At 45.2% G+C, this 21,521-nt stretch overlaps 1 protein-coding gene across 3 annotated transcripts in view; it reads left to right on the top strand.

Moving 5' to 3' along the window:
* Nucleotides 1-21,521, top strand: part of TEX2 (testis expressed 2) — a 106,108-nt gene that overhangs the window by 58,625 nt on the left and 25,962 nt on the right. For all 3 annotated transcript variants that reach the window (XM_047832626.1, XM_047832625.1, XM_047832628.1), the window contains 4 exons: nt 5,953-6,153; nt 7,274-7,613; nt 8,866-9,113; nt 20,447-20,593. In XM_047832626.1, coding sequence (XP_047688582.1) covers nt 5,953-6,153; nt 7,274-7,613; nt 8,866-9,113; nt 20,447-20,593 — 936 coding nt within the window. The remainder of the gene's footprint in view (nt 1-5,952; nt 6,154-7,273; nt 7,614-8,865; nt 9,114-20,446; nt 20,594-21,521) is intronic.

Genomic DNA, 21,521 nt, shown 5'->3' with positions numbered 1-21,521 from the left:
TGAGATTATGACCTGAGCCGAAACCAACTGAGCCACCCAGGCAGTCTAGGTGTGCTCAAGTATGATCAACTTATTCTCTCGTTCTGTGCTATTTTGTGCAATTATAACTTGGTTTTCTCCTTGGGAGCAGTGACCAAGCCTTCTGCTTCAAAGTAACCCCTGCCACTCTCTGCACTTGGTAGGATCTCAGCTCCTTCCTTTGCTTCTCTCCACTTAGGCAGCTAGAACAATACTTACCAGGCTGTGAAGAGCACACCAGCCTGTCCTATTCCCTTGTGCTTTACATACAGATTTCATTTAATCCTCTTGGGCACCCCCTGAATTGGGCTGTGTTCGTGTATTCAGTCAACAAACACTCGTTACAACTCGGATTGTCTTGTGGTGTTTGTACTCAAGTAGACCAGGCAGTTAACAGATGCAGGGATAGGAGGGAGACAACAGAGAACTGAGCCTAGGTGATCATAGAGGCTCCCTGGCAGAAGTGTCACCTTTGCCGTGACCTGGGGGATGACCAGCCAGACAGAAGGTGGGCCATGCCATGGAGGGGAGGTAGGAGCCTGGGCCTCACAGTCAGGTAGACTTGGCTTAAGTTCTAGATTTGCCACTCTCTGGGCCACTTGTTTTTTTTGCTTGTTTGTTTTGTTTTGGTTTCTTTAAACCACTCTTTAGACAAATCACATAACCTCTCTCCTCATTTTCCTCACTTGGAAAACCTTGGGTAATTGGCAGAAGTAGATAATGCACCTGAAGTGCCTGGATCATAGTATGAGCTCAAATGTCAGCTATTCTTACAAATATTAATATTAATATCTTAAAATCTTACGTGTAAGATTTATTCTTTTTACTTATATATGCAAACTGTACTTCAACAAAGTGCTGTTAGCATGGAGAAGTTGATTACAGCTGGAGCAGAGGGTGAGGTGGGGACGGGGGAGGCATGAAGCTGGGAAGTAAGCCATGTTAGACGCTCTCGCTGGGGAGAAAACAGGGTAAGCATCATCCAACTTGGCAGTCAGCAAGTGGTGAGGCCAGGATTGGAACACAGGTGTGTCAGACTCATGTTCTGCTCATGTTTGTGGGCGGGCTTCAGGGCGTGTGTTTGGACCAGCAGTCTGTCCTGTAATCAAGTATGATCAAGGGTCAGGCCTCACTTAAGCTAACCAACGATGGTCCACCACAGACCATCAAATTCGAACCGTGCAGTTGAAATCCTGACTCATGGGTTGTATTTGTTTGTTGGCAGGTATGGGCTTTAGCCTCTTGTAACTCCGTAACATGAAGAAAAGAAAATGGTAGTGTGGGAAGAAGGCAATGTGAAGATAAAAGGGAAGGAGGAGCCATGGGAGCCTTTGTGTTTGGAGCGCAGCCACTGGTGGTTCTGAAAGAGCAGATAGGGAGAAGGAGGGCCAAGCAAGCCCTGAGCCAGGGGAAGGGAGCTTGGAGCCCCTTGGACCTTTCCCAAAGAAAGGCATCTCCTAGATTGTCTTCCCAGGCCTCCCCCTGCCTCTCACTGCTGTGTCTTCCAGTGGGGCAGGCGTACGATTTTCTTTTTGTACTGTGTATGACTTAAAACTCTCTTTTCTCTTCCACATGCCTTTATTTATTTTTTTTTTTCAACGTTTTTTATTTATTTTTGGGACAGAGAGAGACAGAGCATGAACGGGGGAGGGGCAGAGAGAGAGGGAGACACAGAATCGGAAACAGGCTCCAGGCTCTGAGCCATCAGCCCAGAGCCCGACGCGGGGCTCGAACCCACGGACCGCGAGATCATGACCTGGCTGAAGTCGGACGCTTAACCGACTGCACCACCGCCACCCAGGCGCCCCTCTTCCACATGCCTTTAAATCAGGTTGTTCTAGTATTTCTACAGTTTGGCAAGTGGCGGAGGGTGGCCTGTTACCTGTCAGAGCAGTCAGCAGAGGACAACCACATGTCGTCTCAGAGCCACGGCCACGTTGGGGGGATGCGGGCTGCCCCCAGCAAGAACTCCGGAGGGCTGGCTCTCTGGCTTGGGAAGGAGCTCAGGCTGCTGGATTGAGAGCATGGCTTTGTGGCTAGAAGCCAATCCCTGAAGCCCTGTGGAAATGATTGCTCTCGTTAACCAGATGCAGGTGCCCGCAGAGGGTATCACACATGCTGTGTATCCTCAGGTAGCCTCTCTTCTAGGTAGATGTGTGCTCAGAATGAAATAATTCAAGCTCATAGATGACACCGATAGCAGGCTGCTCTTTTAATCTCATTATCATTCCCTGACCCTAAGAAAGTCTTAAGCGCCAGCCCTTCCATCCCTCCCTCCATGGATTCTTCTTGGTTTTAGTAGCTCTGCAAGTAACTACAACGTGGCCTTTCAGCATGGCTCTGACATAGCCCAGAAAAATCGGATCTGCTTCAAGTCCTTTATTAATCTATTCGCCTTTAGAACTTTAGGCCTAGTAAGCCTATTTATGTAAGAAAGTGTCCTTTATTAATCTATTTGCCTTTAGAACTTTAGGCCTAGTAAGCCTATTTATGTAAGAAAGTGTCCTTTATTAATCTATTTGCCTTTAGAACTTTGGCCTAGTAAGCCTATTTATGTAAGAAAGTGTTTTCTGCAACCAAATTGAAATAAAAAGAAAATGGTGGCTTGCATGCAGGAGATCTTCAGTGAAAATGTTGTTTGAAACCTTTTAGATAAACATTGTTTAAAAAGACAAATATATTTCTAGAAAATGCATATTTTTTATAGTATATATGAACATTCACCAGATAGACCATATTCTGGGTCATAAAAACTTAACAAATTTAGGGATGCCTGGGTGGCTCAGTCAGTTGGGTGTCTGACTCTTGATTTCGGCTCAGGTCATGATCTCACAGTTTGTGGGTTTGAGCCCTGCATCGGGCTCTGGTGCTGGGCTCGGAGCCTGTTTAGGATTCTCTCCCCCTCCCTCTGCCCCTCCCCCATTCATGCTTGCTCGCTCTCTCTCTCTCTCTCTCTCTCTCTCACTCAAAATAAATAAATTAACATCAAAAAAAACAACAACAACATATTTAAAAGAACTGAAATTAGGCAAAGCATGTTCTCTGACCATCATGGAATTAAAAACTAAAAACCAATAACAGAAAGATAATCTGGAAGATTCCCAAATATTTGGAAGTTAAACAGCATACTTCTAATTAGCTTGTTGGTCCAAATATAGTCATAAGGGAAAATAAAAAATATTTTAACCAAATGAAATTGAAAGTGCCTATCAAAAATTGCAGCTGGCACAGTGCTTAGAGGGAAATTAATAGCATTAAATGCTTGTTTTAGAAGTACAAATTACCAATATTAGGATTGAAAGAGAGGATATCACTAGACTCTACAGACAAAAGCATAATAGGGAAATATTACAAACAACATTATACCCGGAAGTTGGACAACTTCTATGAAATTCCTCATAAGACCCAAACTATCAAACTACCAAAGCTCACTCAAGAAGAAATAGATAGCGTGAATAGTCCAGTAGCAGTTAAAGAAATTGAATTCATAGTTTAAAACCTTTCAATGAAGAAAACCCAAACCCTAACCCTAACCCTAACTCCAGGTTCAGATGGCTTCCTTGGCAAATTGACTAAACCTTTAAGGAAGAAATATTTTACGCAAACTCTTCCAGAAAATAGGAGAAGGAGTACTTCCCAACTCCTTTTATGAGGCTAGCTAATATTGAAAGATATTGCAAGAAAACTATAGACCACTTTCCTTTATGAACTTAGAGGGACAATTGAACAAAATATTAGTAAGCCAAATTCTGCAGTGTATAAAAAGGATAATAATAGTGGTATGCTGGTAAGCTGGCTCTCTGGGACGAGGGGAAACGCTCTTCATCCTGTTTACTGATCTCCAGGGTATAAAAACTCCCACCATGGCTAATTGTAAGCTAACAACGTGAGGTCACTGACCGTGGAGTCAGGGAGAGATGTGTAGAATTAGCTCTCGCGAGCTGGTATAATCCAACTTCACATCATGACCAATACATAATTTTCCTGAGAATGCAAGATTGGTTCAACACTCAGCAATCGATGAACGTACTTCACCATTATAACAGACTAAGGAAAAACACACAAAACACTATGAATCAAAAAATGTACTTAGTTCTACACTTAACAAAATAAAACTACCCAAACTGATACTCTTAACAGTACAGTCTGCTTCAAGCCCCATTGTGCTGTATGTCGCCTGTCCCCTTTTTCATTTCATTGCTCTGATCATTGCAACACCTAGAATACACCCTCTTCCTGTGGCCATTGCTTGCTTATTCAACATTTTTAATAGATGCAGTGACACATTAGGAGGAGGAAGAGATACTCCTAACGCATGCAAAAAACAAAAACAAAAAAACAAAACACCCTACTGAGATCTATAAAACTATAGAATTGGCTCATAAATTTTGCATATATACCCCACGACGAAGGTTGTTTGTTTTTAACTTACATTCAGCGTACTTTTTGTGACGACGTTTTTATGGTTACCCCAGCAGGGTGGTAACATGGTGAAATGAAGACCCAGTTCTCTGCTGATTTGGGAGCAGCCTTGGGTCAAAACTCCTGTCCTTTTTAAAGTCTTTGTATCAGCTCTTGACAAATTACTTGGCACATAGGGAGACAGTGCATGTTTTGATGAATGGATAATTGAATAACAGAGAATTCTGAGGATTCTGCATTTGCAGAGGCTCTCAGGTCAAGACTTCAGTGTGAGACTCAAGTACTCACCACGGAAATGGCCATTCTTTGAAAAGGATGGCAATCCCAACTGCAGTGTGATATTTAGTACCTCTCTGCTTGTTCCAGAAACATTTATAAAGTGAAGGGAGTGGGAGATAATCAATTAAAGTTCCCTAGAGAATTTCTTTTCTTTCTTTTTTTTTTTTTTTAATGTTTATCTTTGAGAGAGACAGAACATGAGCAGTGGAGGGGCAGAGAGAGAGAGGGAGACACAGAATCTGAAGCAGGCTCCAGGCTCTGAGCTGTCAGCACAGAGCCGGACGCGGGGCTCGAACTCATGGACCAGGAGATCATGACCTGAGCTGAAGTCGGGCACTTAACGACTGAGCCACCCAGGTGCCCTGAGAACTTCTTTTAAGGAGATCTGGGACACTGTATCATCTGAAAAAGTACTGTGGGGCAGGTAGAGTATTAGATGATGAATATTGATCACAGCTATGAGAAGGAGCTTTAGCATAATTTTATGGTGTGTTAGGCTTTTGTGTATTGTCCATACACTTTAATGTGTGTGCTGTTTTTGAAGATCAGTGTATAAGTACATTTATGTTATTGAGGGGAGACCTGGGGCACAATTTTACTCATTGAAGTTTTTATATGTGTTTGGATTTTGAAATACTGTTGATCATATCTATAATATTCAGTGCCTAATTCCTGATCATCTGCCTTACTGTGTGATTTCAGCAAGCCAGAAATGGAGCGGTAGGTGTTCTCTCAGTCCTGGAATGGTAGCATGAGTTAATATGATCTGTGACATTCTAAAGATGGTTTGCAGGTGACCTGAGAAGAGAATGAGTTTGGCTAATTTAAGACGGCCAGACTGGATGGGATTATTCACCCCCAGAGGAGGTCAGGCGGAGAGACTTGTTCTGTTTACATGAATAACACTTTTGAGTTTCCTGATTTGCTTGTTAGCTTTAAAAAAGAAAGAAAAGAAAAGAGAAAAGAGAAAAGAACCTTCTATTTAGAGAAATGGACATTATCATTCTCCCCCAAATCCAGATTTTTAGTTGTCAGAAACATACTAAATTATGCCTCCACCCTAATTATCCTTCAAGCTGAGCACTTGTCTTAGCAACCTCTGGTCACCAATGAATTGACACTGGCGTCATAGTTAGGTTTGGTTTCAGTGTCCCGAATACCTCAGTGGTCTTCGTTTTCATAGCCAATCAGATTTGTACTCTAATTTTACTAATGGAAGTTTTTCTTCATCAGGGATGGATGAATGAGATTTACAACTATGACCCAGAAACTTACCACGCGACTTTGACCCATTCAGTCTTTGTTCGACTTGAGGGTGGGACCTTAAGACTTTCAAAACCCAATAAAAATATATCCAGGAGGGCAAGCTACAATGAAACAAAGCCAGAGGTTACCTACATCAGCCAGAAAATCTACGACCTTTCAGACAGCAAGGTGAGCCCAGCTGGTATGGGAAACGCAAATGAAAGAAAAGCATTTGGAATCTTGGTTGCTTTACTGCCTTTTTTCCCCTCAAAAAGGGTGTGTGTGTGTGTGTGTGTGTGTGTGTGTGTGTGTGTGTGTGTGTGTGTGTGTTTAAAGTATTAGTATAATTTAGGATGGTGCCTTTCATGCAGATCAGCCAAGCATCTTTTTAAATGCAGATTCTATTTCAGCAACTCTGAATGGGTCCTGAGAATCTGCATTTATGTGAGCTCCCAGGTGATACTCTTGCTGCTGGTCAGCAGACCACACTTTGAGGAACAAAGGCATAGCACACTCATCTGTTTTAAGGGTTATTTTTTTCCGTCAAACAAAAAGCTATGTTAGTGGTTTAGGGTAATAACGACTGTAAATGTGGAAATTATGGGCATGTAAAATAACTACATTTTGATAAGGGTTATATGCCTCTGTTTTTGAGAAAGGTAAATCATTTGTTATTCCAAAAAGCTATAGGTTCTCTGTTGTTACAACTCATGTGAGAGATCTTGAAGTTTACCCCAATGCGGAAGTATTTTTGTATAAATTCACTCTTGAGGCTAATAAACTTGAGCTACCATCTAGATCTAGGTGGATAAATTCATTTGTTTTTTTCCGGTGTAAGGTTGGCCCAGGATCATTAAATTCAGTCAATAGTCAAACTTAGTTGATGATGATCTACTCAATACTTTATGTGCCACTGTTACCTAAAAATTACAGATACCTGTTAACGCTTCCCGAATTCTTAAACATCTGCTTCTGAAGGAGTTTGAGGAATAGCAGGTCACTTCTAAACATTTATCCCAGTTTCTTTTTTTAAAGATTTTGTTTTTTAGCAATCCCTGCACCCACCGTGGGTGGGGCTCGAACCCACACCCCCTAGATCAAGAGTCACACGCTCTCAACAACTGAGCCAGCCAGGCGCCCCAAATTTATCCCAGTTTTTATAGTCGTTTTGTAGACAGGGTAGTAATTATGTCGCATTCATTTTAGTCCAAAAGGCTATGAAGTTTGCATCATGTTCTGCATAATATTAATGCACAGTGTGGCCAATTCTTAATTTTGTGTGTAAATCATCATTTCCCTTTCACTCTAGATTTATCTTGTACCTAAAAGTTTGGCTCGAAAACGAATTTGGAATAAAAAGTACCCCATTTGTATCGAGCTTGGTCGACAAGACGACTTTATGTCTAAGGCCCAGACTGATAAAGAGACTTCTGAAGAAAAGCCACCAGCTGAGAGAGAGCTGGGAGGCGAGGACCCTAAGAAGCCACCCCATCCTCAGGAGGGAACGAGATCAGGCCAGCGAGATCAGATACTGTATCTCTTTGGGAGAACTGGCCGAGAGAAAGAGGAGTGGTTTAGGCGATTTATTCTGGCATCGAAACTGAAGTCGGAAATCAAGAAGCCGCCTGGAGTCTCTGGAAGTAAACCAGGTAATAACATGTGTGCTAAATGCTTACGTATGTTTAAAGAGTCTGAAGGAGAACAGATTCTGAGAGAGATTCCCAGGTAGGTAGGAAGGAAGCCCACCCTGAACTGATGGTTGTCTAAGGAGTGTTCTCATGAATCATTTACCTTTTAGGCTGATCTCTGCAACCCTTTGCACCAAATCATTTAACCGGGGACGGAATGACTTGCAGATGTATGGGGTTTTGCCTTTCCTGGTTCCTTAGGATTATATTTATTTTTACATACTGTGACTCCTCTGAGAAAAGAAACACAGGAGAACCTTAGATGTGACAAGGAGGCAGGTGAGTCAGGGCAGTTTCAAGCTAGTGCTCTTAGGCTCCCAAACCTGGACATGGTCCGCCACGCCTGAGATCACCATAGAAATGCAGAGTCCTCTGGCCTCCCGACTCACATTTGTACCGAGGACCTGTCCCTCTGCCCCATGGACCCCACTTGGACCTTCGCTGAACCTCTCGGCGTTCTCTAGACCTACAGGACCCTGTCCTTCCTTTTTGCATATGCTGTTCCCTTTAACTGGAATGCTCTTCCCCCACCTGCACCAGGAAAATGCCAACTACTTCTTTAAGAGGCAGCCTGGAGGACACTACCTGTGAAAGTCAGCCCTGGGGCTCTCTTGTGCAGAGGTAGTCACCCCCATCTTTCTGCCCTGAAAGTCCTTCAGTTGGGCTTCAGTTACGATGGTTATTATAGAGAGCTGTGATTTCTTTGCCTGGGTGCCCAAATTCAAGGTCAGGGATTATGTCTCATTCTTCTTTTAATGTGGAATTGATCCAGAGAAAGTGCTTGATGAAAACCTTTGTTGAATGAAAGATGGTAGGTCTAGAATTGCCCCAAGCCGTGGGTGAGCACTTAGCTTTCTGCCCACTTTCCATTTGTCCCGGGGGGTATGTCAGTTCCGTATTTGACCCTAAGTGATTACCAGGGGGGAAAAAAAAGAGAAAGGGACTTACCAGATGGACTTCATGGCTTTCAGGTCTTCTGAATTATCTTGGAGAAGACTAAAAACTGTTCTAAAACATTATCTATTATTAGAGTGGAAGGTATTTTTCAGGCTAGGAAATGAAACCGTGTATTTTTTTAAACAATCATTTGTTAGCATTATTGGCTGGTTTTCAGCTCAACCCAGTGGTGATAGTTGTTCGATGTTCTGTGTTCCGTTTCCTCTGCAATCACTTTTCTTTCTGTGAATTAACAGCCATCACTTCTTTGCTGCAGGGGTTTTGCCCTCACATAGCAGACACAACAGCCCCTCGGGGCACCTGACCCACAGCCGCAGCAGCAGCAAAGGCAGTGTGGAGGAGGTCATGTCCCAGCCGAAGCAGAAGGAGCTGGTGGGCAGTGTGCGGCAGAAGATGCTTCTGGACTACAGCGTGTACATGGCCAGGTGTGTCCCCCAAGAAAACCGAAGCCCCCAGAGGAGCCCCGTGCAGAGCGCGGAGAGCAGCCCCACGGCTGGGAAGAAGGTAAAGCTGGCTGCCTGGGCCGTGGCTTTTCTGCTTTTCTGCTCAAACTCATTTCTACCTACGTAAGCACTCTGAGCACTTCTTGTGTACTAAGCCCAGCTGTAGGCACTGGGGACATGGGAGTGAACAAGACGGATAAGGGCCTTGTCCCTTCAGGTGGCTGGTGCTTCAGTTGGTCGGGAAGACAGCAAGTAACAAACACCTGGTGGTGGCAAGAATGAAGGGAAAGCCAAGTACGGGAAGATGGAAAATGACCAGATAGCTTTTTTAGAGCAGTGGTCAAGGAGGGCCTCCTTGAGGAGGTGACATTTGGGCAGAGACCTGACCAAAGTGAGGAACTGAATCATGGGATCTGTGTGGGAGTGGCATTCCAGGGGAGAGGCCAGCGAGTGCTGAGGCCGAGGCCCGGGGGCCGGCAGGTGGTTGGCGTATTCATGGAACTGCGATGAGGCCAGTGTGGTGACAGGCGGGGCCTCGTGGGATCAGTTCTGAGGAGGGCGGGACGCACTGGGAGGTTTTTAAGCAGGGAGTAATGTTGATCTATTTAAGGTTAGAAGCGGCTGTTCTTGGAGAGCGGGTGAGGGGCTGAGAGCGGGCTGTGGGGAGTGGGGCCGCGGAGGGGAAAACCACTGAGTTGGGAGACGTGGATGGAGGGCAGCTGGCTGGATGTGCTGATGAATTAGGGCTGGGGCGTGAGAGAACCAGATGGGCCAAAGATCACTCCTAACCTTTGACCTGAGCAACTGGGCAATCAGTGGGGACGTCCTCAGGCTCGTGAGTAATAGAGGTCTCATTCCTCAGTTACCTTTGTATTCTTAAATTCTCAGACTCCTTAGCTATTTCCAGTGCTTTTGAGCTATTTCCAGTGCTTTTGAAGATTTCCCACGCGCATTACTCCCACAGTGTAACAAGCTGGACATTGACTCAAGATCATCTGCGATAAGATAAGGAATATAAGCTGCCATGTGCCAGATTCTTTAGGCACTTCCATAGAACTACCGTGATCCCTTAAACAGTCTTGCAGATTAGATGCTCTTCTCTCCCATTTTGTAGATGGAGAAACAGGCTCACCCAGTTGAGTAGCTTAATTTCACAGTTGCTAAGTGACGGCGTGTACAAAACCTGGCCCGGGGGCTCCCAGGCCCTCAGCTGCCACGACTGTCATTTTGCTGGCCATTCTGAAACTGTGCTGGACCTGAGGCCTCCCGCCGCTACTCCGCTCAGGCCCTAAGCACCGCCTCCCGCCTGTGGAGCACAAAGCCTGTTTTTCTCATGTTCAGTAGCTTGCTACAGTGTTTGACCTCTTACAGTGACTGTATTTCTGTTCTTAACAGGAAGCACTTGGTGCCGCCTTCTTTGCGCTGTTAGCCAGTCACGGGTTTTCATTCATTTCACTGATCGCCTTCAGTGTGGAAGAGGCCCCTGAACCCTCACTCAGCTGACTCTGTCAGCCAAAAACAGACCATATGCCTCTGCCGGCCTCTCACCCACTGCCTCTGCCCTCTGACCTAAGTTACCAGCTAAAGTGGGAAGTTGACCTTCCTCTAGGCCGGGGTTGGGTAATACAAAACGATTCTAGGGATGTCCTGTTTACCACCAGCGAATCCCACTACCCCAAATCCCTTTTCTCCCTGGGTTATCAGCTGTCTGGCCTCTCATCAGACTCAGGGAAATCAGGAAGATAATTGTATTCATACTAATGTAAGAAAATTATGTAATAAAATTCTTTCCTTTTGAAAGAGTTCCTTAAATTTAAAACAAAAACAAAAACACGGGCCTGGGTGGCCCAGTCGGTTAAGCATCTGACCCTTGATTTCATCTCAGGTCGTGGTCTCATGGTCGCGAGCTAGATCAAGCCCCGCGTCGGGCTCTACACTGACACAAGCCTGCTTGGGATTCTCTCTCTCCACCCTTCCCCGTCTGCCTCCCACCCCCCGCCTGCATTCACACATGTGAGCGCGCGCTCTCTCTCTCTCTCTCTCTTTCTCAAAAACAAAACAAAGCAAACATGTTTTAGAACATTGTTTCCTCAGTGTTTCTTACATGTGCTTGTTGTATCATGTCCCCACTGGGGTCTGTGGAAGCCCCAGGAGGGGCTGGGGGGCCCTGATGGCGCATAGCCCAGCCCCTCAACCCAGCATCGCTGCCCCTGGGGGATTCTCTACTGCAGACCTCCTTTCTGAGTACTTGGCATTTACCTCTTTAAGTGTCAAAACATGTTTTTCGTCTTCTAAGTATGATGAAAATCTTTAAAAGCCACATTGCATTTCCTGGCCCCCTTAGGCAGAGCAGGCAGGGACGATTTAATCTTGATAATTGAAGAACTTAACAACAAACAAATCCGAGCTTGTCGTCACGCAGGCCTGCTGAGGTCAGAGGCCTCTCACCCCGTCGGAGCCATCCTGGTGCGGATCCTGCAGCCGTTCATCTCCATTGCCATTTGGCTGCTGTTTGTCCGCATCCTTCTAGCTGCTTTTCCTTGAGTGCTTCGCCATCTCCCACCCCCACCCTTAATGCAGTGACTCCAGTCTGCGTGGGCTGGGAAACCAGAGAGGCAGAACCGTGTGAACGGGACGACTGTCCTTTTGAAGAAGGCCTATGAGGCCTGGTGCCGGCCTCCAGCATCCACTTGGCCTGCCTGAAGCGTGTGGCGGCCTCACGTGCATAACAGTTACTCATTTTTCTTACCGACTTGTACTTTGACTAGGCTTGTCAGTGAAGGCTTCTCTCTGCTCCATACAGTGTCAGCTGAGGAGGCCGGACTGGGGGCCAGAGGAGCTGAGGCATCCAGGGAGTGGAGGCCTCACTCCCACGGCTGGCACACAGATGCTGGTAGTTGGCTGGGAGCTCGCTTCTCCGTGTGGCCTGGTGACTGGGTTCTGAGGGCAAGTCTTTCTAGAGAAAGAGCCACCTTTTATGACCTAGTCGTGGAAGTAAAATAACATCACTTCCATCATGTTCTTTTAGAGCAGTCAGTGTACCTTCCCAGGTTCAAGGATGGGGGTATAGATTCTACCTCTTGCCGGAGAAGTAGCAAGTTCTTGGAAGAGCGTGTGGGTTGGGAAATACCATTGTGCCGTTTGGGGGAAGGAAGATCTGCTATAGCTTCCTGTACTAATTTTATTTCTTTTCATGCTTTCCTTGAATTAAGTCAGGGGAAGTAGTTCTTAACCAGTTTTACTTCTTATTCATTTTGCAGTTTGAGCAACCAAGGACCTTTTCCCTCCATTTTTAATTTTTTTTTTTTTTTTTAATTTTGTGTGCGTGTGAAACATTAACATGGTTCCAGAGATCAAAGCTGTGCAAAGACCTACACTCAGAAAAGGGCCATCTCCCCCACCCGGTATCTTCCATTCCTCCATCCCTGACGTAAGCCAATCTCCTTAGTGTCTAGTTTATCCTTTCTGGCTTTACTGCCCCTTCTGTCTTAGTCAAATGGTAGCATATTATGGATACTATTTTGTACCTTACTTTTTTCACTTACCAGTACATTCTGGAAATCACTCCACATCAGTTCATAGATGTCTCTCTCTCCTCTTGTTTTTAAACAGCTGCAAAGTACTTACTCCATTGTAAAAATGTTTCACAGTATATAGACATTCTCTCTTTTATAGGGGCGTAGAGGTTGTTTCCAGTATTTCGCAATGACAAACAGTGATGCAGTGAATAGTTTGTGCATGTGTGTTTTTGTGTTGTTGGGGGTGTATCTCTAAAATAAAATCTTAGAAGTGAGGTTGCCACATCAGAAGGTAAATGCACATGTATTTTTGTGAGGTATTACCAAATCCCCTCCGTAAGCATCGCACCAGTGTTTGTTCCCACCAGCCATGAATGCCTTTGCCCCCACAGTCTCGCCAAATATGGACCCTTTGGATGTGGCGATTACTGTTCATTCTTCCTGCCAAAGACTGGGCCACGTTATTTCTTAGGGTCCACTGCCTCTGACATAATGAGTCCGAGAGAAACTGAAAGGGCTCAGAGACAAAAAGGAACCCTTGACCTTTTTTCAAGTTACACTGTCACGTCACCAGTGTCAGCCACCGGCCAGAGCTTACCCAGTGTAGCAGGTCCCCTCCTCTTTCGTAGAGGGAGCTTGGGACACAGCTCCAGGCCTTCGCTTCAACCTCTCCCCTTCCCCACTGTCCCCCTGCTGCTGCCCCTTGTAGGCCATGGTCAGAGCATCTCTTACCCTGAAGGCTCCGAGTCTAATGGCAGCTTCCACCCACTGGGCCTCCTTGCTCACATTCACCCAGTGCCAAACTAGGTCAGGAGGTGAATGGGGCCACTGGTGCTCAGGAGCCAAACTTGTGTTACAAACACCCAGGATGTAATTGGTAAATATAGACTAGGTTTGTATTAAACAGCACTAAAACGACACAGTAATATTGTAATTATTCTTAGAAAAATTAAAAACATATTCAGGGGATTCTGCATATTGAAACCACTTTGGAGCTCAAAACTTGAATTATAAAACCACTCTTTTCAAGGAAAGGCCTGGTTCTCCACCTCTTTAGTGGTTAGTGACCAGTTACCGAGCCCTGACCGGCCCTCGCGACTGCTTTGTCCCACAGCCACAGGCTGTGCAAGCCTCCGAAGTCTCCAAACCCCTGTGGCATTGGCGCCGTTTTCTCGCTGCTCGGGCACCTCAACATCTAGAATAGTTGAGAGACCATGGGTCTGGCTGAGGAGGCCAGAGCTTTATTGTCTTGTCAAGGTAGTCTGCTTGGCTTGAGGAGGAAATTTAAATAGTAATTCAGAAAACAAGAAAATAAGGAAACTCTGTTTTTAATAATGTCTCCAGGTGGCATAGCATTACCCCTAGTGTGGTTAGCTCAGGAAGGGGGACCACAGGGCTGCCTGCAGATTTGCTCTTGGAGGCTGCTAGTTCTGTGTGCCCCAAAGTGGCCTGCCTGGGAGAGAGGACCATCGGTGGGGCAGTGGTTTGCCTGTCCTCCAGGAGCAAGGCTCTGATACTCAGATTGTGTCACACACTTCCATGCTCATTATCCAGGGAAGATCCCAAATGTTGAGAGATACTGTAGGCCTCCCAGGTTTGGAGTGTCCTGTCTTCATTATTACTAGTTGTACTAATTGTCTTGTTACCTATGAACTGGATTGTAAGATATTACTCCCTATTTGCTGTTATCAGATGAGAACCCTAAAAAGCAAATAGGAATCCAACAGAAACCAGGAAGTCTTAAATGGGAGAGTGGTTTTCCAAAACTTCCCCTTTCTCTGCTCAACGACAGCTCTTCAAACATTTAAAAGTAGAATTGAAAAGTGCTCCTTACACAATGAGTAAAAAAAACCCATGAAACCATATAGTTAATTTAAAAATAAATTTTAGGGGCACCTGGGTGGTTCAGTCAGTTAAGCATCTGACTTCGGCTCAGGTCATGGTCTCACAGTTCATGGGTTCAAGTCCTGCATCGGGCTCTGTGCTGACAGCTCAGACCCTAGAGTCTGCTTCAGATTTTGGGTCTGCCTCTCTCTCTGTCCCTCCCCTTGCTCATGCTCAGTCTCTCACTCTCTCTCAAAAATAAACATTAAAAATTTTTTAAATACATAAATAAATGTTAGAAAGGATACAGAAAAGAGTGCCAAGACAGTTCAGGGAAGCGGGGAGAAGGAAAGAATAGTCTTTTCAACAAATGGTGCTGGAACAACTGGTATCCACGTGACTAAAGAATGAAGTTGGACCCCTACCTCACACCATGCACAAAAATTAACTCAGAAGAGCTCAAAACTGTAAAACTCTTAGAAGAAAACATAAGCATAAATCTCTATGGCTTGGGTTAGGTAAAGCTTTTTTAGATAGGACACTGAAAGTACATGCAACCAAAGAAAAAATTGTAAAAAGGTAAAGTAGGGCCGCCTGGGTGGCTCAGTCAGTTGAGCATCCAACTCTTGATTTTGGCTCAGGTCATGATCCCAGGGTCATGGGATTGAGCCCCATCAAGCACTGAATGTGGATTCTGCTTAAGATTCTCTCTTTCCCCCTTTGCCCATCTCCCCAGCTCATGCTCTCTCTCTCTCTCTCTCAAAAAAAAAAAAAAAAAAGATAAATTATATTTCATCAAAATTAAAAACTTGTGCCGCAAACAATACCATCAAGAAAGTGAAAAGACAACACACAGAATGGGAGCAAGTATCTGCAAATCATGTATCTGATATTCTAAGACCTAAAATAGTTAAAGGACTCTTACCACTGAATAATAAAAAGGTGAATGACCCATGGGGCACCTGGGTGGTTCAGTCAGTCTGACTTTTGCTCAGGTCATGATCTCGTGGTTTGTGAGTTCAAGCCCCACAGTGGGCTCTGCACTGACAGTGCAGAGCCTGCTTGGGATTCTCTCTCTCCCCCTCTCTCACTGCTACCCCCCCACAAATAATAAATAAACAAACACTTTTTTTAAAAAGTGAATCACCCAATTAAAAAATGGGCAAAGGATTTGAATAGATATTTCTCCAAAGAAGATAAACAGATGGCCAGTGAGCCTAGAAAAGATACTCGGTCATTAGTCATCAGGGAAATGAGAATCAAAACCACAATGAGATACCACCTCACAACCACTAGGATGGCTAGAATGAAAAAAAGATAATAGCAAATGTTAGTGAGGAAGTAGGGAAGGTAGAAGCATTGTATGTTGGTGGTGGGAAAGTGAAACGATGCAGCTGCTACGGGAAACACTTTGGTAGCTCCTCAAAGTGAACCTCTAGCTGTGCGACCCAGCAGTCCCGCCCCCAGGCATATGGCCCAGAGAAACGGAAACGTATGGCCATGCAAACACTTGCACACAAACGTTCATGGCTCCATTATTCACAGTAGTCAAGAGTGGAAACTTCTACCACTTGATGAATGGATAGAATGTGGTAAACGCATACAATAGAATGTTATTCTGCAATAGAAAAGAATAATGTACGGACACGTGCTATAGCACGGGTAAAGCTTGGAAACATGATGCCTCAGAAGAGAAGGTCAGTCACAAAAGAGCACATATTGCATGATTCCGCTCATGTGAAATGTCCAGAAGAGGCGAATTCACGGAGATAAATTGATGGTTGGTTGCCTGGGGACGGTGGGGACGGTGGTGGGGGTGGAGTTGGGGGAGAATGGCTAGGGGCCGCTCAGGAACACGAGGTTTCTTTTGGGGGTCATTAAAATGTTCTAAAGTTGGTGGTGGTGACAGCTCTGTGAATATGCTAAAAACCATAGATTTTACTCTTTAAATGGGTGCATTGTGTGTTATGTGAGCTGTATCTCCGTAAAGCTGTAAAAAAAAAAAAAAAAAAAAAAGAAGATACAAAACCATGTTAGTTTGATCCAATTGTTTTTTAAAGTTCTGTGTCTTAAAGAGTTACATACATTGAAAAAAAAGACAGAGAGGAAATAGAATAAAAATGTTTTAAATAACTATATCTAGATAGTGGAATTATGGGTGTTTTCTGTAATAAATATGTATTATTTTTATAATTGGGGAAACAGTTGATGGGCCTGGGGGAAGGGTCTTCCATTGTGCCTTCCCCTGGACCCAGCAGTCCTTTGTGAAACCCTGATGGCGCCAAATCGTGTGTGACCAAACCTTAGGAGCAGAGGCACTGAGCTCTCTTTGGAACAAAAAAAAAGCAGGGTTGGCCTTGGCCTCCTGCCATTTGTTACAGGAAAGTTTACACTAAAAAATTAAGTAAATTTGTAATTTACTCTGGAGTTTAGCTTTTAATAAAAACTATGTCCCAGGGTGCCTGGGTGGCTCAGTCAGTTAAGCATCCAACTTCAGCTCATGATCTCACGGTTTTTGAATTCAAGCCCCGCATCGGGCTCTGTGCCGACAGCTCAGAGCCTGGAGCCTGCTTCAGATTCTGTGTCTCTGTCTCTCTCTCTGCCCTTCCCCGGCTTGTACTCTGTCTGTCTCTGTGTGTGTGTCTCTCTCAAAAATAAATACACATTAAAAAATAAAAAATAAACTATATCCCAAGAGCTTCTCAGACACTCATGATGGCCTCCTTCAGCTTCAGGCCGTCGGACTCTCCAGGCCTTTTTTTGGAAGTCATTTTGAGAAAGTTACCCTATCTGAAAGTATGTATATAGTTGAAATGGTGAAATGAATATTCTCACATTCCTTCCTGCAGGCAAATAGCAATGTTAGGAAACACGCATATTTATTCTTTAAGCTCTTACATTTTTATGACATTCATCGGAAATGAGTTCTTTCTAGTAGCCTGGTGAAGCCAGATTTTGTTCATAAAGCTGCTTCGATGCATTGTCAATGTTTTGCTGCTCTTGGATTTTTCTTTGTTCCAATGAGTTTGTGAAGAGAGAAGCCTGGAGAAGGAACTGTTGAAAAGAAAAAACAACCTGCTTGTCGGTTATTTCAGAAATTTGTTTCCACATCGTATGCGTTTGGCTTGGAACATAAATTGTGAAATAGCCTTTGTTTCTTGCTCTTTTGTGCTAAACCCGTTTGCTGTGAATAACTAGTGTTGTAAAGAAAGGTTAATAAAGGGTAGACTCCCCCACGTGAGAAGGGAAAGTAACCAATCCTCTTATGTTGCCTACAGATCTAAGCAAGACACGCGCTGCCCTGTGTGGGCACAACTTGGCAATGTCTAAATACCCGGGGGAGGAGGACATTGTTCTTGGATGGGTGTTTACTCGGAAGCCTGTGTAGATAAGCTGATGAGACTCAAAGACCGTAACCTCAGAGAAGCTGGACCGTATCCCCTTGGGGGCTGGGCGCAGATGTTCAGGCAGAGAGAAAAGTGATTCCCAAAACCATGTCCCATCTGTGGCATGACTGAGTGCTCAGTGATCACAGACTTCTGCTCCTGCATCCTGGTGCTAGAAATGTCTTGGTTAGGGGTGCCTGGCTGGCTCAGCCGGTAGAGCATGTGACTCTTGATCTCTGGGTTCAAGCTCCACGTCGGGTATAGAGATTACTTAAAATCTTAAAAAAAAAAAAAAAAAAAAGTCTTGGTTAATATCAAAAGATATTACAGCACTGGAAAGAACAGAGGTACTGTATATCCATTGAAGTGTTGGAATGACCAACATGTATTATTTTTTAAACAAGAGTTTAGTTGTTTTTATTTTGAGAGAGAGAGTGTGTGTGCGCAGGAGAGGGGCAGAGAGAGAGGGAGAGAAAGAGCCCGATGTCAGTGCAGAGCCCCATGCGGGGCTCAGTCCCACAAACCGTGGGATGATGACCTGAGACAAAGCCAAGAGTCAGACGCTCAACCGACTGAGCCACCCCGGCGTCCCCAGAGTTAATTTTTTTTTTTTAATGAGACTCACCAACATTCCTAAGGGACACCCGTGAAAACACCCAAATTTAAAATTTTTTTTTTTCAACATTTATTTATTTTTTGGGGGACAGAGAGAGACAGAGCATGAACGGGGGAGGGGCAGAGAGAGAGGGAGACACAGAATCGGAAACAGGCTCCAGGCTCTGAGCCATCAGCCCAGAGCCTGACGCGGGGCTCGAACTCACGGACCGCGAGATCGTGACCTGGCTGAAGTCGGAGGCTTAACCGACTGCGCCACCCAGGCGCCCCAGAAAACACCCAAATTTAAAGGACTCCTAGAACACAAAATGTCCACTGATAGTCTCCCCTTATGTGCGATAACAGATTAAAAACCGCAAGCAAACTCCCAGACCCCCAAAGAGAGAGACGGCATCTGCTCTGACAAGACTAGTGGACAGGTGGGTGCCACTCAGTCCACTAGGCCCTGTATAAGCTCAGTGACCAGTTCCCCTGCCTCGGACCCTCAGAAGTCCAGGCTTCAGAAAAGTCCATGTAGGTACATGCCACAGGCCTTTGGGGTACTCACAAGTCATCAGATCTCCAAGCGTCAGGTCCAAGAGCACCAGGCCACCTGGGTACAGTCCCCCTGGCCAAGGCACACAGCTGTGATGTGGGCAGTCACAGCTGCCTGCCACAGACAGCGCCGGCATGAGCACACACACACTAAAAGTGTGAAGAGGGCGAGGGCGTCTGACGTGCGTTATGGCCGCAGACAGCCCATAAGGTCAGAGCAGATGCATTTGTACAAACCGTAGAGGGAAGAGAAAGGGTGAACAACTCGCTGATTTCTGCGTTTCTAGTTTTTTTGGTCTTTGCTTTCCAAGGCAAATTGTTTCTGTAAGGCCGTAGTCTAATTAGAGACCTCAGCATAAGGAAATGTCTTGTCCCACCAGGTGCCAGTCACACCACCTTCCTCCCTCGGGACAGAGCAGGTGGAGATCAGGGAGAAGGAGGCTCTGAGTCAGGCTGTGCTGATAAATGAGGGGCCTCGGGCAGGACACTGAATGGTTCCAAGTCCATTTCCTCATCCCTAAAATAGAAGTAAGGGTTCCATGTTTCTGGGGCATCGTAGGGCATAAATGAGGGAGCCTGAGAAACAGTCTTATCACGGGCCCTGGCACAGGGTCAGGGGGCAGCAACAGTGACCACGGTGGTGGTCAACAAGCATTACCTGCACTGCCAGGTGCCCTGCCACACCCTACCTGGCCCTCTCCACACCAGGGTCCGTCATCTGATGATTAGCCTTGGAAACCAGAAACTAACTCAAATTTGTCCTTCTCCCGCCTTACACACTGGCCATGCTAGATGTTTAAGACAGATTGTACCAAGTGGAGGTGAGACCCAGGGTATCTCACTGGGCTGACTTGGGGAGAAGAGCTGTAGGAATTACACAGAATTCTCGAGAGTGAGCTCTCTCTAATCCAGGGCTGTGGTTCTCAATCTCACCTGTTTAGTCCATCAATGAGAGAGCTTCTGAAAATTCTGATACCCGCTTAAATGAGTATCTCTGGGTATAGGGCCCAGTGTAAGCACCCTCCCTGCCTCTCCCTCGCCCAAGAGGGCTGTGGGTTCACAAGAACCTGGCTGACTGTAGGAGTCCTGGGCATGGGACGTTTTCAGGCTGCTTTGTGAGGACCAGCCTGATGGTTATATGTCCAGGAAGCCTCAGCTGGAAGAGATAGGCAGACATTTAATCAGAGATGTCATTAGTCAAAAGTGGGTACCAAGGTAATTTGGAAGGCAGGACAATCTGGTTGAACTGATTGTATGAAATATTAACTGGTTCACAGGAAGACTGGTAGTAGAAGAAAACAGACAAAGAGGAGTTTTTATCTGTGATGGTGGCTTTTGTTTCTCCTTTTTTCTATTCACTGACATAATGTGAGACTTGTAATTTATAGGAAAGAAATACAACTCCCGTGGTCGCCCATCTCTATAGGAAGGGAACCTTCAGTGACTTTGTAAAAATAAGCACCTGTCTTGTTCTCCAGTTGCTTTCCAGCTAATTTCGGTTCCTTTTCTTTTGCCAGTTGCCAGAGGCTCCACCCTCGGAGGAGGAAGAACAGGAAGCCTGGGTGAATGCCTTGCTTGGAAGAATGTTTTGGGACTTCTTAGGAGAGAAATATTGGTCTGATCTGGTGTCTAAGAAAATCCAAATGAAACTCAGCAAAATAAAGGTATCGTTTTCCACACAAGAGGCTTCCAATTTTCACACTTCTTAATTTGGAAGTTTTGTATCATTATATCGTAAGTGAAAAATAATTTGGCTTGAAGCATATAACATATGAGAACAACAGCTGTGACCTCGGCCCTATGACTAACCATACCTGGGGACTTAATGAATGTTCCTGTTTACACTTTCCTTTTTGTTGCCCACGTTGTTATCTATTTTAGGTGATAGCCCAGAATCTGATGTGGGAAAATGTGAGCTTTTGTAGCTGGTTTGTCATGTAGACCACTGCTATCCTTCAGTTAGTAAGGAACTTAAATTGTATTCCTGGAGCCCACCTAGCCTCACCGTCTAGGGGCCGCGCCATCCTTGCTGAGAAAAGTGCCAGACTACAAACCTCTTTCCCAAGTCGCGCTGCCTCTCCAGGCCGGGAAAGTTAGCATGGAACTCTAAATGTGTCTGGGTTTGACCTTTACTTCTGGCCAGATGGTATTTTATTTTGGGCTCTCTCTTTGCTGAAAAACACCAGTCCTGGTGCTGATCAAGGGCCCACTTGGAAGTAATTTTAAACTGCATAAATATTACTCACGATTGCCACTAAATGAGTAACTTGGTGCCACCTCTGCCAACCCAGAGACCTTGTTTAGGTTACTTAGAAGTAAGTTTTTGACCAAGCGAAGACCCAGCCAAGGAAGAGTCACTTCGGTCCCCAAATCGTCACTGAGAAGTTGCACAGTCAGCAGCTTAAGTCAGTGGATCTTTCTGGGTCATACATACCTTTGAGACGCAGAAATGAATGGATTCTTTCCATAGAAAAATGCATAGTGATGCAGAATTTTGCCCATGACTTCAGAGAGTTCAAGGACTCCAGGTTAGGAAACGGTGAGCTAAGGTAAAATTGCATTAGAAGGAAAATGTGGGCGTGGAGAAGCTTC

Source organism: Prionailurus viverrinus, chromosome E1 (assembly GCF_022837055.1).
Source record: "Prionailurus viverrinus isolate Anna chromosome E1, UM_Priviv_1.0, whole genome shotgun sequence".
Taxonomy (NCBI): Eukaryota; Metazoa; Chordata; class Mammalia; order Carnivora; family Felidae; genus Prionailurus; species Prionailurus viverrinus.
This window is presented reverse-complemented; position numbering and strand designations above follow the sequence as displayed.